This window comes from Ambystoma mexicanum, chromosome 8 (genome assembly GCF_040938575.1).
Source record: "Ambystoma mexicanum isolate Mex_15411 chromosome 8, UKY_AmexF1_1, whole genome shotgun sequence".
Lineage (NCBI taxonomy): Eukaryota > Metazoa > Chordata > Amphibia > Caudata > Ambystomatidae > Ambystoma > Ambystoma mexicanum.
In genome coordinates this window covers 490,795,321-490,814,108 of record NC_090929.1, presented here as the reverse complement: position 1 = coordinate 490,814,108, position 18,788 = coordinate 490,795,321, and the positions used below count along the sequence as shown (strand labels likewise).

At 48.7% G+C, this 18,788-nt stretch overlaps 1 protein-coding gene across 1 annotated transcript in view; it reads left to right on the top strand.

The window, feature by feature from the left end:
- SSU72 (SSU72 homolog, RNA polymerase II CTD phosphatase) overlaps positions 1-18,788 on the top strand; it is a 384,165-nt gene that overhangs the window by 103,051 nt on the left and 262,326 nt on the right. The window contains exon 2 of the mRNA XM_069610133.1: positions 10,124-10,267. Within this exon, the coding sequence (XP_069466234.1) occupies positions 10,124-10,267 (144 nt within the window). The remainder of the gene's footprint in view (positions 1-10,123; positions 10,268-18,788) is intronic.

Below are 18,788 nucleotides of genomic sequence, written 5' to 3'. Positions count from 1 at the left end.
CTGCTATTTGGAAATAGTTTTTGTTCCAATAGCAACAGGTTTTTTTTGGGGGCGATATTTGTTTGCATTTGTCACTATTTTCCATGTGATTTGTTTGAGGGGGGGTGGGTACGATGTTAATTTCGGCCATCACTGCTCTGGGCAGTTCACACAGGCAGTCTAGCTGTTGCAGTTCTTCTGCGAGTCAGAGAGCCTCCCCGTCTCGCTCTCCGGCAGTTCCAGCACGCACTCTTGCGGCGGCTCATCACCCGCCCACTCAACGCGGGAGGACCCACCACTGTTCCCTGCCTGTCCAGAGCATTCACTCTGTAGACAAGCTCCCTCTCGCCCTGGCCCCTCCTCTCGGCAATCCGCTGCTCCACAATCTGTACCACCGTTTGTATTCGACTCGCGGCCTCATGGTCACGGCTACGGCTCCAGCCCAGCTCCGACGGTAAGTTATTTTTGCACATATTTCTGGCGCAATTTCCTGGGACAAAGCGGAAGGGCTGATTGGCGTAATCTCAAGACATTGTGCATTACAGTTCGGCGGTAACCCCCGATCACCACCGCCGCCACAGGTCAACCGCCTCACCCCTGTTGCACTTGCTTGTTGGGTGCTCATTCCAGGAGTCAGCAGGGTTTTGACCATCGCACTTTCTGTTGATAATACGGCAATGTCCTCGTCAGGAGCTACATCTTTTATGCTCCAGACGCCTACTTTCGGGGGCAGTCTCGCATATGATGTAGGGGTTTTCAAAGCCCGTTTGACTTGAGCGCGTGTTGCTCGAAAGCCCGTTCTCGAGCTCATCTCGTGACTCTGTGGCCCCCAGGGAACACAGGCAACACACTCCTGTCACGCTTCGCGTAGTGCAGGGGTTCTTGTAAGGTAGCTCCACCTTAGAGAAAATGGAAATGAAGAAGAAAATGCTGCTTCTCAATGTCTCTGGGTCAGCACTCCACACAGGCAACACACTCTTGCCACACTCCTGCTTCATTGTGACTTTCGTTGGGTTGCTGGGGGGGTTTGGGTTAATCTTTGGGTGGTCGTCTGTTATGCGAAGAGCCACGTTTTTAGTAGTTTGCAGGAAGACAAGTATTCTTTGGTGTGTCTGATGTGGGGTGGAAGCGAGTTCCATAGAGTGGGGGCTAAGGCTGAGAACGAGGATCCTCCTATCCTGACCGAGTTGGTGGTTGGTATCACTAAAAGGAGGGCAGAGCTCGATCTTAAGAGTGTGTGGTGGGTGGAAGGGTTTTAGCTCGTCTTGCAGGTATAGAGGGCCGGTTTTGCGCACTGCTCGGTGGGTGATGCACAAGGTCTTGAAAGTGGCCCTTCGTCCAGCTGGGAACCAGTGGAGTGTTCTGAGAGCTGGAGAGGTGTGCCTCTTGGCCCAGTGCTAGTAGCATTTTGGTGGCAGCGTTTTGTGCTCTTTGTAATTTGAGGTGGTATGCCCGGACTCCGAGATAAAGGGAGTTGGCGTAGTCCAGTGTTGACATTACAATAGACTGAACAGCGGCAAGTCTGTTAAGCAAGGAGAAGTAGGTAAAAATGCACCTAAGAATTTTGAGGTGGTAATGACCAGACTTGGATACGTTGCTCATTTGGCGAGAGAGGGTTGGGGTCAGAGTTCCGAGTGCATCCAAGGTTTTTTACTGTGGCAGAGGGGGCGGGTGGTTGGCCCATGGATGTGTGCCAAGGTAAAGGGAGGGGGAGAAGCTTGGTGTTGCCGCACACCATGATTTCGGCTTTAGTGGGGTTTAGGAGGAGGTGCTATGTAGTCCTCACAAAGATCAATGTCAAGGAGGCAGGCTGCGAGGTCTGACTGAGAGCTGGAGTCTGAGTTGAGAAGTTTGAGAATTATTTGAGTATCATCGGCGTAGTTGTAGCACAGGATATTGTGTGTGCGGATTATTCCAGGGAGAGTGGTCATATAGAGCTTGAACAGGAGGGCTGATGGGCATGCTCTTTGTGGTACTCCAGTATTGACTTGTCGAGCGGCCGAGGCAAAGGTGGAGAGGAGGGTTATTTGTTTCCTGTTGTTGAGGAAGGAGACTATTCATTTGAGAGCATTTCCACGGATCTCCAGGGGGAGGAGGCGGTCAAGTAGGATTGAGTGGTTAATTGTGTCAAAGGCGGTAGAGAGGTCTACGAGGATTAGTGCAGCACATCCTGCAGAGTCCGCAGTGATCTTGAGATCGTCCCAGATTGAGGCCAGAGTGGTTTCGGTTCCATGTCGTGGTCTGAAGCCTGATTGCACGGGGTCAAGGAGGTTGTTGGATTCGACAAAGTCGTTTAGTTGGGAGTATACAGTTCGATTTTGCAAGGAACCTGGTGTTTGAAATGGGGCAGTAGTTTTTGGGGTTGAGGGATGTTTCTTTTAAAAGAGGCTTGACGTGCAGTTTTGAAGGTGTCTGGGAAGATTCACGAGCTGAGGGAGTCATTTAGGGTGTTCTTGCGTACTCGCCTGAGCAGGTGATGAGAATATTACTTTGAGGACTGAGGCGGGGCAGGGGTCAAAGGGGGAACCAGATGGTTTTCGAGCAAAGAAATTAGTCTCGAGATTGGTGTGAAGGAGTCGAAAGTGGGTGGAGTTGTTGTTGCCATGGCGGGCTGAAGATAGCATCTTCATGTGAAGGGAGAGGTTAAGCGCATCAAGGCCGTCAAGCAGTGAGTGGGTCATGGGGTTGGTGGGAATATCTAGCCAGATATTGAAATCCCCTAGAAGAGTTAGAGAGGGGTGGTTTACTTGGATGGTGGCTATGGAGTCAGAGGTTGATTGTGAGGTCTGTTTTAGCCGGGGGAAGGGGGGGGGGTCTGTAGATGATTAGGAAGCTGTGGAAGAATGTTGGGGGGGGGGGGGGAGTGATAGTTTGATGAGAAGGGATTTGCAAGGGAGTGAATGTCTGGGAGTCGACGAGTGAGACGGAGAAGTGGGATTTTGAAATGACTGCTACTCCACCTCCTCTAGAGGGTCTGTTGAGTGGGATAAGGGAGTAATTCGGGGGGGGGGGTTGTGTGGGGGGGGTAGGCTTCTTGAGCAACAGGTGCAAAGTCGTCTGCGAACCATGTTTCCGTGATTCTAGGATAAGCTTGTTGTCCCTTAGGATTCCAAGTTTATTTTGGATGACATGGGTGCTGTTCCTAGTTCTGTGGGCCATGGATGTATTGGTTGCTTCTCTGGTTTTTGGATATCGGTCTTGTTCGGGTTGACGTTGAGGCTGTTTGTGTTCATCCATTTGTAGAGTTCTTTGAGACGGTCTGCGAACATTGTGTTCTCCTTGTACATCTTGGATTTTGTAGACTATTCGGGTGTCTGCGTAGTTGTAGCGGGTGCGGCCGTGCCTTTTTGATGAGGTTGATTTAGTGGAGTCCTGTAGATGTTGAAGAGGAGTGGGGATAGGGAGGATCCTTGTGGTGGTATTTGAACGTTTTTATCCATACTGTTTGTTCTTTCAGATAGGAAGGAGTTAATCCAGAACATGCTGTGTATCGATCCCAATTTCTTCCAGTCTCTTGATGAGTATTTTGTGGATGATTGTCGAATGCTGCGGATAGGTAGAGTAGTAATAGTGCTGAGTTTGTGTTGCAATCTGCGTTGGTCTTTAGGTCATCCTAGATGGAGAAGTGCCGGCTCTGGCCGTCTCTTGGGTCTGAAGCTGACTTGTGCCTGGTCCAATAGTTGGTGGTTTTCTACATGTTCCAGTGTTTGTTTTTAGACCTAGGTCGCTCGCATTTTTGCCGGATCAGGGATGTTTGATATCAGTCTGTAGTTGGAGAGGTCTTCACATCGCCCGTTGTATCCTTGAGGAGTGGTTTGATGTATGCAGATTTGAAAGCCTGCAGTACTCTCCCCATTGAGCGATTGCTTGAAGAGGTTTCTGTGGCATTCCAAAGGTGTGCCCTGTGTAAGGATTGATTTATAGAGGTCTGGTGGGCAAGGGTCCATATGGGAGCATGCTTTATTGCCATGTTTCACCAGCTTGAGGAATCTGAAGCTTTGCTACTTGTTCTGTGGTTCCAGGGTAGGTGGGGCATGGTGTACGGTCTGGTTGATTGGTCTGCTTTGTATGATCTGATGCATGTCAGTGATTTTTAGTTTTAAAGTGGTCTGCAAGATCATTGCATAGTTTTTGTGAAGGTACTGGTGTGTTATTGCATCCAGTTGGATGTCTCATCTCATTTACGATGTTGAATAGTTCTGTTTGGGTGTTGGTGACTTTTGTGATTAGGTTGTTAGATTTCTTTTGGGGTTTGACGGGTTCCTTTTTGGATGATTGGGTTTGTTTTTGATTATTCTTTTTAACTGGTCGTGGTTTTTTCCTTGTATTTAGTGGGGTGTAAACCATATTGCCACTGCTTTCTTTCGTGATGGGATGAAGGGTTTTTCCTGGGAAAATGCGGTCTATTGTTTCGGTGATCCATTTCTGGATTGCGTCTGCTTTTTTACGCAGGTCAGTTCTGTCCAGGTTAGTGGTTGATGGTTTCGAGGATTCCATTTCTGTTAAGTTACTACTTTTGATGTTATTCCAGACCACAGGGAGCTTTTGGTGTTTTGCTGATTCTGCTGGTAGTTGGGGTGGTCACGCCATATTTGTATAGGTGCGCAGTTGATCAGTTTTTATTGGCAAAGATTGTATGGCGAGTATGTTCTGCTGTGTCTCGCTCATTTAGCTAGCTGGCGTAGTTTCGTTGTCTGGAGCTGCTTGATTAGTGATTTTTTGTGAGTTTGTGTTCTTCAAACCATATGCTGAAGTCCCCGAGGATTCTCAGGTGATCGTTTTTTTATGGTCAGGTTCGTGATGGCTTCTATCAAGGGGTCTAAGAAGGTTGTCGTAGGTTGGTGGTCTACAGATGAGAATGAATGGGAGGTTTGTTTTTTAGTTCACTGGCAGGTGAAGGGACGAGGGATTCGCAGTTTCTGATGATCAGCAGGTCATTATTTTTGTGTGTTCTTTGTAGGCTATTGCAAGTACTCTCCTCTTTCCTGTTTATCTGTGTGCATTTGAAGTTGTCTGGTAGATGCCAGTTGTCTAACCAGGTTTCTGTGACTAGTCTATTCCACTGTTGTAAATAGATCTCTGTACCATGTTTGGACATTGATCTTGCGTTGATTAGATTGCAGTGTATTTTTATTTTAACAGTGATTTTTCTTCTTGGTTTCGTCTTATGATTGTCTTGTTGACTGGTTTCCTTGTTCTTAGGATGTGAGGTTGGTTCAGAGTAGATCAGCTAGCTTTCTTATTGGGTTCCTGACATCTTTTGGTTCCTCTTCTGTATCTTGTTGTTGGTGCCTTAGAGGTTTGGTGATATTTGGAGTGAGGTTGTCATTTTTGGATCCTTTATAAAGGAATAGATGGTTTTGAGGGTTCGTCCCCGATTTTCTGCCTAAGGTGGTGCTTGAATTTCACCTAGCACAAAAGATTTTACTACCTACCTCTTTTTATCCGCATCCTCCGAAGGGTGAAGAGACTGCATCGTTTTTACCCTAAAAAGCGTTATTTTTACATCTACTGGTTTGCTAAGATCACACGGACGACCACCTCTGTTGGATATACTGGTCATAGGCTTGGTCAGACTGTTACGGAACAGACCCCACACTTAGATGGCATTCTTAACCTTAGCCTACGTCGCATCTAGACAGGATTGTAAATGTTAGCATGTGCCACACTTGGATGAAATCATGATCACTAGCCTGCCTCCCATCTAGACAGAATATAGAAAATTAGGAAGTGCTGCGCTCAGAAGAAATAGTGAATGTTAGCAGGCTTCACAGCTAGACATAATTGAAAAGACAGCAATGCCAACTAACCAATCCACTAACAATTTCATCCCTCTGCATACACCTCTCAAACTCTAACCAAACACAACCAAAAGCCTAACCCACAGCAATCCGCACAAACTTCACTACAATACAACAACAAAACAACCCACACACTAGACTTGCACAACAGAACACGACTACCGACCGCAAAACACCCCAAGCCCAGCCAACGGACCCACTGGGCTGAGGCTGCCAACAGCACATCACTGCTCTCTTGCACTTTTCCAGCTTACTCCCCCTAAAACATCCCCCCCCCCCCACTCCCTTTTTCAGAGCCGCCAGGGGACCACTCCGGTGGTGATGGTGCGCGGTACAAATATCCTTTAACATTTAACATAACCCCATCCCAATGGATTACCTTGTGTATCGCTGACTGCTTCAACTTGGCTGGATGGTTTGAGGGCACATTCCATTATAGGTGTGGCTACTTTTCCGGCTCTTCAGAGGGACGAGGGGGTACCAGTGCAGGACATTTGCAGTGCTGCAACTTGGTCTTCATTGCATACCTTTACCAAGAATTACTGCCTGCATTCTCTATCGGGTTAGGAGACAGTTTGGAAAAGCTGTTCTGCACACCATAAATCAAAAATAAATTCTCCTTTCCCACATGCTACTATGGGAGTCTATCAATGATGAGTAATATGTGGGAGGACACAATCCATTAAAAGAACAAATTACTTACCCCTGGTAATGTTTTTTCTGATGAATGTTCCTCCCACGTATTCCCCATCGCCCTCCCAACCTACCCCTCCATCTTTGGGCGAATTTCCATTGTTTCAAATGTCCTTTCAACGTCTGGGTTTTTGATGACATTCTAGACGTCTGTGCTTAAAGGGCTGGGGGTAGGGGGGTGGGGGGGGGCGGGCAGTAGAACATGAACGGATGGTGCAGTGCATGCTATGTATACCAGTGTCATGGTTGAGAGCGGGATGGTTTGGTCTGATGCACAGCACCCTCTGTTGTAAAATTTCCAGATCTGCTAGCAGGATATCTGATATATCAAAGATGAGGAATACGTTGGAGGAACATCCATCAGAAAGACTATTACCAAATTATTTTGTTCTTCCAGCATTATATTAACAAACTGGCCTGGTAGCTATCTCGCTAGCTTATCTTGCACTGCTTTACAACATTAAGCCCTTCCTCGCACCACAGGATTTCAGGACCGTGGTACCAATTCTTTGTGAGTGCATACATTGATTGGTGGGCGGGGAGCTGGAGGGGGAAACTCGCTTCTTTCTGATGCTTGACTCTCCCTGCCCTACACCTAACCTCTCTGAAGGCTGTCCATGTTGCTGCATGCCTCGACGTTTCCACGAAATGTGAGCTCCCCTGCCAAACCCCGGCCTCCCACCCACCACCCCCCCTTTTTTTTGTTGACCTTACACTAGCTACCTATACAGGCCAGGCTGCTGCTGTCAAGTATACATGCCACCCCCTACCTACCTTGCTACCAAGCTGTCTCACCTCTGGCAGCACATGCTCCTCCAAATGCTAGACCAGTATGAGACTGAAATAAATCTGGCATGCAGAGAGACCACTAGCAATCTTCTGCTTTTCCCCAGCATACTGATCTAACATCCCAGTTGTGAATATGACAGCTGCAACGCTGCTGCATTTCAGAAAAAACTAAAGATCCATTAAAAAAAGGAATTTTTAGGTGTGACTTGGGATCCACCGTCACCAAATTACCATCATTCTCTGGTATTGTCTTGTAAATGTGTACCCATCTTGTTCTATCGAACGCATGGTCTGCGCTGCACTCCTGAGCAGGGTGTGCGGTATATAAAATAAATGTATTGCTACGTCTCCAGTCCAATGGGGGGGGGCCAGGGTCTTTTTTTAAATGTATTTATTTTTCTTTATTATTTTTCAGCAGCACCCAAAAATGTCTTTTAGACGCAGGTCTGGGCAGAAGTGCAGCCTCTGCCACCTGAGACCCTTTTTGTGCACGATCTGGATCAGCCGCCTGTGGCACCAATTGGCCTTTTTCTGATGATATGGGGTTCCTGGAAATCCTTTTTCCAGAAGCAACAAAGTCTGAGGCTGTTGGGAACCTATTCCATTAAAATAGCTCACCAAAACGTCTTCGGTCGATTTGCAGAAAGTATGCTTGCCAAGGTGAGAAGTTTGGGTAAAGCCCCACTCAGATGCACCAATCAGCAAACCGATGTATGTGTGTGCTGCAAGACTGCTGTAATCATAGGAGCCTCCCTCTGGTCTTGTCCTCCACTAACCGAAGTAGTGGTAGCGATATTTTTTACTTTGGACATTTCTCGTCATCCACTTCACAGATCCTTAGTAATGAAGATGGGGCTAGGAAGTTTTTTCTTTTTTTTATATATTTTTTTTTTTTATATCCGGCCCTCTGCTCAGACAAGCTAATGTAGAGCTGGCTGCGGCCAGAAGCCTCAAGAGAGTGAACATACTTTGAAACCTACATCCCAGAAGACTGCCTGAAACGATTCATTGCACAGGATCTCCTGAAGGCAGCAGTCTCCTATGTGGATACCTCAGCGAGTGACAAAGCAATCATATTGGGTGTGTGCAAATTGGCTTGGATGCATGTAACAAAACGTACTGAGGAGGTGGAGGTTAAAGGTTTTAGACTCCTTTTTGAATAGGTGACTGGGTCATGGATCTGACGCTGTCAAGAGAGGTGGGGTCGTGAGTGACTAGTCCCTAGCTCACTAGGGTGCCTGAATATATTCCGGGATATTCGTACCAGTGTCTCAATACCCAGAAACCTCTGTCCTGGCCAGGTCTCTTTCTGTAATCTAAGAACATTTTAAGAAGCAATCTGGATCGGAGGAGCTCTTGTAGCTGGTACTAGACCCGGGATCTGCAGCAACCATCAGCTCTTGCACCCTCCACCAGAGAGGCCAACTAAAGATACTACATCACCCAGAATACCAGGCGGATAGTGTGGGGTGGGGATGGTTTTGTCTTGTAAGCAAGACCACGCAAAGCAGCAAAGGTTTGAATCCTGGTCCTGCACTTGGAGACTGTTCTTGATTTGAAGCTCGTTCTAAAAGATTAATCCATTTGAATTCATGAATCCGCCCGGGTGCAACAGCCAAAACCCGGGTCGGACCATCTTTGTTTTATTTTGCTGCTTTAAGGAGCTTGGAAAGGAGCCCCACACAACCCTGGTCTCCGCACATGTCACAGCATGGGTCTTCAATATAGAGGCAGTAGAAGCGATTGTAACCGGGACACCCACACAAGGCACTGACACGGGGCGATGGGGAAAACCTTCCCCCAAACTCTTTAAATACCACTTACTTTAACCTAGGGAAACTACAGCAAACCAGGTCGGGAGCAGCAGGGCCATGTGGACTACAGTGTCGTCTGAAGAAAAGGATTGGGTGTACACAACTTTGGAAGACATTCCTGGGTTAAAAAGGACAAATTGTCCCAAAGAGCTGTAATACTTGCCCGTCTACTCCAGTCTCCAAACGTTCAGTGCACCTTTAAAGTCTGCATTCTGTACTTTCCTTTTGGGTGGGCTGTCTTTATTTTTTTGGGTATTTTTATATAACCTGTATTTATTTAATTTGGTACTACTGTACTGTTTGGGTTGCAGCTGGATCGACTTCCACAGTAGCTAGCTTTAGGTGCACGTTACCGAAAAAGGGGAAGGAAGTATGCTGGTCAGGGTGTACATGTTTCACCTTTATGCTTGGGATCACTGCTGGTTTAGTAGTAGTGTGGGGCGAGTTGGCGTTTTAACCACTACTATCACTATACTCATACTATTTGTATGTTGCCATCTTGTGTCCAGGCAATACTGTTCTTGCAGTAGCTGGTAAATGATTCGCCCACGACTAGACAAAGTAAAAACTGACTTTGGCAGTGCTTGTTTCAATTTAACATAGCCAAGTCTTTCATGGCAAGCTTTTTCAAAGTGAGACTTCTTGATGAAAATATATGCAGTCCCAACGCACACTAGTGCTAATGTTTGCCCTTATGCAAAATGTTGCTGCCCATTCTTTTCCAGTGCCTATTTGGCTCCGAGACTACACAGACTTGTTTCTTTAATTTATCAGATGTATGTTGGGACACATTGAATGTTTGTTTCTGCATGCGTAAAATTGAGATGTTCTGACTCTTAGAACTTGCTTGTATGTATCCTTGGAGACCTGACTTGCTAACGCATATTTTACATTGAGACCAAGTAGCTGAACCCACATGTTATCTTGCTTAACCTAAACATTGAATGCCTTTGCCTTGCTTTTTCAAGATTTAAATAATTGTATCTTGGACGTGTTGAATTTTTTTTTTCTAAGCATTCATTTTGTGTTTTTGTTTTTGTCTTTCAGCAAAAGAGGATTCCTTGTTCGGTCGTTTGGGACAGGGACCCATGTGAAACTACCAGGACCTGCACCAGACAAGCCCAATGTTTACGATTTCAAAACCACATACGATCAGATGTATACTGATCTGGTTAAGAAAGACAAAGAACTGTATCCGCACGGAGCGCACTGTATTTAAAACAATACGGTTCATCTTTGGAAGGTGTTCATGCACTCTTGAATTCAGGATGTGCAGCGGTTTGGCTTGTCTGTGGCTATTATGTTTTCTGGATTACTAGGCAGGTGTTTCCGTCAATCAGCAAAGAATGTTGGTAGGGGTCATCACCAAGTTCCCGCCCCCTTTTTTTGTTGAACAATAATGCATGCAATATCACACACGATTATTCTCCAAACTACTTTTTGTAACTCCATCCTTGTCATCTGTGAAGAACTGTTATAAAACCCATTTAGCTCTTTCAAGCAAACAGGTAAAGTAGGAAAAGAATAAAAGGGAGAACACGCCTCTATAACTTCACAAAAATACTTGGTCAAGTTGTTGCGAATTATGTGTGATGCTAGGTGGCATTTCAACAAACCTGGTGTATCAGTAGTTACTTGTATACCGGTCTAGGTAGCCTATTCACAGATTATTGCTATTTTCTTTTTTGATGTCCCAGGAATGTCAAGGCAGATGTCTTGTGTTCTTAAGTTGAGTCTTTCTTTAGCTGATGCACTATATAGAAAGTGTGGCATGTTTTATTTGAGTGTTTGGTGTAGGGATAAAGGATTGTATTTTGAGTAGATTTGTTGGTGTGGTTTTAATACCGCTTTTTCAGTAGGGTACCAAAAGGCATTGGTGTAGAAGACTACAGATTACTTAAATCCTGACTTTTTAATTTTAGGTTGTTCCCACTAAAAGCATTTTAATTCCGACGCAAACCACTCTTAATTGTTGATGTCCTTTTGTAGGGTCCCCCTCCATTTCTTTTTTGGCCAAACAAGCGGGTGAAGCCGTGCAGGATTTGAAATGAGAATGTGTTGAGGGAGATAAAATCGGAGCTGAACTTGGGGAAACTCTTGAGCTAGTACATAGCTTGTTGCAAATGTATCTCCCAGTGGCAAGCGAGAACGTTTCGTCTTTTGTATTATGGTTTAAATGTTGGCTGGAATGCCCCTAGTGCTCTTTTAGACAGATTCCCAACACCTAGAATAAAGGTAACATAGGTATGTTTTTTGGTACCAGTTCGTCTTGGGATAATAAGTAGTTCCTGGTAGCTGTTGGTGTTAAGCTAGCCAGACTACTTTATGCTGCAAGCTAGAGATACATGGTTGCCAGCTCTTGGCAATTTCTAAACTTGCCAGTGACTTCACAAAGATGGGACACATGTTGACCCAATAGTGAATACTAATTTAGAATCCTTTATCTTTTAGTATGCGTTTCATACCGGAGACCAATCTCTAAGCTCAAGACCGGGATTCAAACCTGTTGTCTGGCTTCCAAGACAAACTCGTTGCCCCTGCTCACAACCTTTCATTTCTTAAACAGGAAAACAGTTTGTTTTTGGTTTTAATGATGCATTGCTTTGTACCCACGTTTTCATTAGTTTATATAATGCTGTTGAGAAAATGGGACCAGTTCTAGTACTGTTGATTATAGTTCAAGCTAGAGACCTGCTTCGTAACAGTGTGTATGTGGGCATTTTGGTTTTAGATTGCTGCTAGAGATCGGAAGGGTTTTGCAACCCAGACCTCTAGCCGCAGTCTAAAACCAAAATGCCCATATGTACCCTGTTACGAAGCTTGTCTCGAAGTAGTGCTTGGAATATAATCACCTGCAGTCAATAACTGATACCGCACTATTCGAATGGATTGTGTCCTCCCACGTATTCCTCATCTTAGATATATCCTTACCTTCAGCTTTGCTGCTTTGGACATTTTTTCTCTCCACCAGAGGGCGCTCCACACGAGGCTGCAGTGTCTGTCCCTCGGCGGCATCCGTCGAGCGCCGACTTCATGCGCTGTATAAATGCCTCGAGCGCGCCCGTTGGCCTCAGTTCCGTTTTTCCGTTGGCTTCGCTTCGGATAGTTATGAAACGGTGCTTCAGTTTCGCGAATGTCGTCTTCTTCGAACCCTTCCACACCGAAAACTGGATTCAAGAAATGCTAGAAATGTGGGAGAAAGATATCGCTGAGTGATTCCCCACAAAAATTGCCTCTGATGCCTCGGTTCCGACCATCGTGTAGATGACTGCGGTTCTTGTCAGTCGATGACCCATAAGGCCTTAAAAGAACGAAGAGGTAAATTGGCGGTGGGGAAGGAATCCTCAACGTTTTCTTTGAGGGGAGAAAAGACTCGGCTGATTCTTCGGTGAAACACCATCAAAAATCTAGGTCGAGGGGTAGATCCGGGAAGTCCTCTTCGTCTTTGAAGGCAAAAAAAGCGACACCGCTCTCCCTCTTCTTCCTCATCATCATCATCATCATCATCTGAGGAAGTTATAACATGTCCATCGAGACATGACTCCCCGAGAAAATGGGAAGCTTTTAGTGCTTCTATGTGAAGATTTTTGAGAACGCGGCCCAGACCCCCCTCAGAAAAGTCTGACCATGGCCCTGCTCACAAGAAAAGTGACGGGGAAGATCTAGAACAAGAAAGAAAAGCCAACAAAAAATTGGCGAGGGTGTCATCCAGGGACTCTTCCCAAACACCTCATAGAAAAAGCCTACCGGTGCATAAATCGGAGGTAGAAGTAAAGAAAATGGCGTCAGAATGTCATGCGTCATCAAAGTCCGCATCGATCACTTCCTCGAAGCCTCTATTGAAGGCGGTCGAGCATAAGGCGTCGACTCAACCTAAAAAGGTTTAGTCAAGTGTACCATCGGCAGTATCGAAGGCTACCTCGACAATATCGGAGGTTGTACCTACAACATCGACGCCATCAATGTTTTTGTTGACGCCCATGCCTATACCAATGCTAAAACCTAATCTGCCTGAAAAGGTTTTTCATCCTGAGAACAGACATGATTATTTTAGGACTATGTCCTCCATATACGAAGGAGAATCATCAACAGATGAAGAGGTTTCTGCTGCTGTTGTTCAATTTGGTACAAGACCAGTCCCTGAGGAGTTTGTTGACCCTCAATCTAAGATACAAGACCTATGAGTGCTTGCAATCAGCAAGTGGTCTGGATACTAGAAATGCTGCTTACCCCACAATTCCCCCAGATAGGGATGATAAAGGTTGATGCATGGTCAAAGATTTTTACGTCCAGGAGCATGGCTTTAAAATCCACTAATATAACTTACACCCTTGCTAGATTTACATATACCCTGTGGGACTGCATGTCAACGGCAGCTGAACACATCCCAGAAGGTGAGGAACGTGATTGGTTCCTATCCATAGTAAGGGATGAAAAGGAGGCTTCGGGGGAATGCCTTCAATCAGGTTTTGCCACTGCCGACAGTATCAGTTGGTCGATGGCATCTAGCACAGTGCTACGTAGATTTGCGTGGCTAAGAAAGTCAGGTTTTGCACCAGATGTGCAATCTAGGGTTCTTAATATGCCATTTGATGGCTCAAGGTTGTTTGGCAACAAGGCAGATAAAAGTTTGGAGAAGCTGCAGACCTCAAACGGCGGCAAAATCTCAGTGCCGCTATAAGACCACCTCAACAACGCCCCTACACAGGCTCATCTTCCTGGAGGCGTCGTCCCTTTTTGTTTTTATTCCTAATTTGGAAGGGGACAGGGGACAGGCCAGTCAGGTCAAAGAAAATTTCCTCGGGGCGAGGAAAATATGCTAGATCTGCCCCAGCAGCGGCATCAGTCCCTTCAGCCGCTGCTGCAGCTGCCGCAAAACCACTCTTACACACAAGACCCCAGTGGGAGGCAGGATCTCAGAGCATCTGGAAGAATGGGGGTGGCATTACTTCGGATGCTTGGGCCCTGGAAACAGTATCCCAAGGTTACTGCCTTCCTTTTCAAAGGAAACCTCAATCACCCACCGGGATACAACTGTCAAACATCCAGATCCGCTCCTGTTGCAGGAAGTTTTAAACCTGCTAAGAAAAGTGCAATAGAACATGTACCTGTAGCTGAGAGGAACAAGGGTTGGTACTCCCCATTTTTCCTCATTTCAAAGAAAGACTGAGGACTGAGACCCATCTTGGACTTGAGAAGCTTGAACAAGTTACTCAGGAAGGAAATGTTAAAGATGGTCACTTTCTCAGATCCTTCAGGCTCTCCAACTCCAGGACTGGCTAGTTTCATTGGACCGAACAACTTGTGAGGGTCAACCGTTATAACCGGAAGACATAACAAATGCACACTTTTGTGCTGAATTACAACAGCCAAACGGTATCAATAAACTTAACGTGTATAGAAGTATATTTTTATAAAAAAGTGTATTTATTTTTTCATGAAAGGTTTTATACAATAGTTTTCTATTCACTCACTTAACCTTCAATTCAACTTAGCATTCTGTATATGTAACCTTATATTGTCATATACATGGTTCTTCGTGATAACACATTCAACATAATTTTCAACATAATTTTTTCAGCATAATTTTTTTCAACAACAAAACTTCACTTAAATACAATCAAATATTCCAAAATATCCTGATATCCTTGTCTGTTCAAATTCGAAAAGCCCAATTTCTGGCTTCCAGGGTTTTAACCTAGGACTTCCACTACGCGTTTCGGGCGATCTGTTCGCCCTTCTTCAGGTGGGGATATCCGTGTTTCTCTAGCATGGGGTCTGGCATGGATTCACATGCTCATGAATATTCCCCGTCGTCAGGCTGGGAATCCTCGGTACTGAAAAAATCAGTATCAGTTTCGTTTCTGATCTGTCTTTCGTAGTAGTAACCAATCACTGATCTCTGCGTCATACTGACCACAGCCAATGACTGCCCTCTACCTAACCCTGCCTCTGGCAGCCATCTTCAGATTTTTACCGCACTTCAAGTGTTGGGAGTCCTCGTGCTTAGCTCTCAAGCTTTTACTGCGTGTTTCGCGCTTTTTCAGGTGATTTTTCACATTTTTTCGGTTAATCGAGCCTCAAGCTCCACCGTTTCTACTCCCGTTAACGGCTACCCGTTGCGGGATTTTCCTACGCCCCTCAAGGGTGAAGATTTCGTCGAATCAACTTCTTGGCGGATTCCAGAAGATTCGCGGCCTACTTCGAGATGGCCCAGGATGCAAGTTCGTCGCCCGGACCCAAGCTGTTTCGCAGCTGCCCTGGATGCGGGCTGCAGAATGTGTTTAAGGAAGACGAACATTCGCGATGCCTCTACTGTCTTCATGGGGACAAGACTCATGTAGAGAAGGACTGCCAGTTCTGCAAGAACTTGTCGGAGCGGACCATGAGGGACCGTCGATCCCGTCTCACAAGCTGGTTGGAGAAGGGCTCGACGGGTGAGAAGAAGAAAGGGTCCGAGCGGGCTTCTAAGTCCTGTGCGGGCGCCCCGGCGACGGGGCCCCAACACCAGGCCAAGCGCCGCGCGTCCGCTGGCTCCGGGAGCGCCGAAAGGTCGGGCTCTTCGGTCGCTAGGCAGGGCGCACCTTCCCCGGCACCGTCAACCACGAGCCAACGCTCTGGTTCGGGGAAGAGAAAGTCTGAGACCCCGGGTAAGCTTCGGGAGAAGCCCCGTCCGATCCCGGAAGAGGGGGAGCGAGGCGTCGCCCCCTCCCCCAAAGGAGAAGGCCCGAGACGCACCAAAGGTGGTGAGGGCCCCTACCCAGCAGGCGAAGGCCTCTATCGAGGCTATCGCGGCGACTCTGGCCAAGCCGGCAGAGACACCGCCAGCGGAGACTGCCTCTGGGACTAGAGTTTCCCTGCCGCCAAGGAGGGAATCCTCTTTTCAGCCCATCGTCGTGGCCGCCATGATGGAACAAGCGAGTGGGGGCACGGTGCCCTCCTCGAGCTCGGAGTCAGTCTCGGAGGAGGAACTGACCGAGGCCGTGAGGAACCTCGAAGTCCAATTCGAGAAGGTTCGATCCCGTCAGGAAGATCCTCGGGAGATAACCGAGGAAGACGACGATGGTGAGGAAGAGCGGCCTTCCCTTCCGGCGCGGCCGGATCCTAGGCCTCAGGATGGCTCGGCGGCCATTTTGTCTGCCATCCAGGCCAGAGGACCCGCAACCTGGCCCGTCGGGAAGTCCTCAGAACAAACGACGGAGGAACCAACCCTCTCCTCCGCTCGCCCCCGTGAGGCCTACAGTTCCCTCCTCATCCTCCCATGAGTCGGGAGATGACGGTGCGTTGGGCTCGACGACGGGTTCTGAGGGCGACGACGGAACGGGTCTCCCGTCGCACGGGCCTCGCCGCCCGACGAGATTGGCTCATTCCACGCCATGATCGCCAGGGCGTCTGAATTGTTCCAGCTCTGCCCGGAGGAGCAGAAAAAGGAAGGTTTCCTCTATCAGCGCCGGGAGGCCAAGAGGAAGACGGTCATCGCGGTGCCCCTAATCGATGACATCTGGGAGGAGGGCCTGTCGGTTCTCAAAAACCCCTCCACGGCACCAGCCAAACGGGACCGGTATGAGAAGAAGTACCGGGTTCCCGAAACCGCTCACCTGTGCCTCAGGGCCCAGCCAACGCCAGACTCGGTCGTCTCGGCGACGGCTAAGAAGAAAGCGGCGGGGTCAGGAGCCTCGACGTTGTATTCCCCGCCGGACGGCGAGGGAAAGAAGTTGGACGCGGTGGGTCATTTCGTCGGCGGCGACGACGATCAAAGCGGCCAACGCCCTGGCGATCGTGGCCCGTTACGACAGGGATCTCTGGTTTAAGCTGGCCCCCATATTGGACTTCCTGCCGGACGACAAGAGGTCCGAGGCCCTGGAAATACTGCAAGAGGGCGAGGTGGCGTCGGACCACGCCATAACGGTGGCAACCGATATTGCTGATACCGGGTTCCACCAGCTGGGCAACGGTGTTTGCCTACGACGACGGGGTTGGCTTCGGGCGACCGACTTCCATCAGGACGTCCAGACCAGGGTGTTGGAAATGCTGTTCGACGGCAGCAACTTGTTCGGGAAGGCGGTGGACGAATCCCTCCAAGCCATAAAAACAGACGGCCCGCGCCCTAGGAGCCCTTCGGCAACGACGGCCATTTCGGAGCTCCGGAGGCAGACAGGGTGCCTCCAAGGGATCCAGCGGTGGCTCGTCGTCCTACCGCCAGGCGGCACGCTCCTCATCTCAGGAGGCCTACAGGGTTCGCGGCAAGCAGGGAGCGCCTCGCCGCCGTCGGCAAGGTGGCCAGGGCGGCAAGGCCACCACCTCCAAGCAGGACTGAACCGGCCGTGGTCTCGGGCCCCCACCAAAGCACCACGGCGTGTGGAAGTCCATCTCCACCGACCGTTGGGTGCTAGATACCCTGGCAAGAGGACACTCTATCGAATTCCTGAAGAAGTGCCCTCACGTTCCACCTGTGGCCAGGAAGGAAAATCGCGTCCCGCAACTGCTGTTGGGCGATGCTCAGGAAAGGCGCCATCGAGCTTGTCCCGAAGAGGCTCCGGGGTGTACTCAAGGTACTTCCTCGTCAGGAAGAAGACAGGCGGCTGGCGCCCCATCCTGGACCTTCGTCGTTTGAACAAATACATCAGATCACAAAAGTTCAGGATGGTCACCCTCCAGCACGTACTGGGACAGCTGGAGGAAGGTGATTTTCTATTGTCGTTGGACCTGGAGGATGCATGCTTCCACGTTCCCATCCTCAAAAGTCACCGAAAGTTCCTCAGGTTCGTCGTCCAGGGACGCCACTACCAATTCAGAGCACTGCCGTTCGGATTGAAGTCGGCCCCCAGGGTCTTTACCAAGTGCCTAGCACCAGTGGCGGCGCGGCTGCGCCTGCAGGGGATTCACGTCTACCCCTACCTGGACGACTGGCTCATCCGCTCAAGGACGAGGGAACTCGCCGTCGAACACACTGCGAGGACCGTCCAGCTACTCACAGACCTGGGATTCGCCATAAACTACCCAAAGTCCCACCTGGTGCCGTCGCAGGTGGCCCGGTTTCTGGGAGCGAAGCTCGATACAGTGAGGCGCCTGGCGGCCCCGTCGGAAGAACGGACGAAGACCATTCTAGGCAAAGTGCAGCGCCTGCTAGCCACGGACGTGGCCAGGGTGAGGTCCATCAAGTCCCTCCTGAGGATGATGTCCTCTTGCATCTACCTGGTGCGCCTCTGCAGACTACGGATGCGCCCTCTTCAAGAATTTCTCGACGCCCGTTGGATGCAGGCGACGGGCACCTTCGAAGACAGGGTCCCCCTCAACGAGGTGTTCTGGCGGGCGATCCAGTGGTGGGGCGTTCGAGCGCACCTCATGGCGGGCAAGGACTTTCAGACGCCGGCGTACCAGGGGACGGTGACGATGGTCGCCTCCCTGGAAGGTTGGGGCGCCCACACCGGAGATCTCCACGCAAGAGGCCTCTGGCTCCCGGAGGAGAGGCTCCTGCACATCAACGTCCTGGAACTCCGAGCCGTGTTCTGGGCTCTCAAATTGTTCCTCCCGTCGCTCAAGGGCAAGGTGGTGCGGATCTTCACGGACAACACCACGACAATGTTTTACATACGGAAGCAGGGAGGCATCAGATCTCCAGCCCTATCGAAGGAGGCACAGGATCTGTGGCACTGTGCGGTCGCCCAGGGGATGTTCCTGGTTCCCTTCCACCTGGCAGGAGAAATCAACA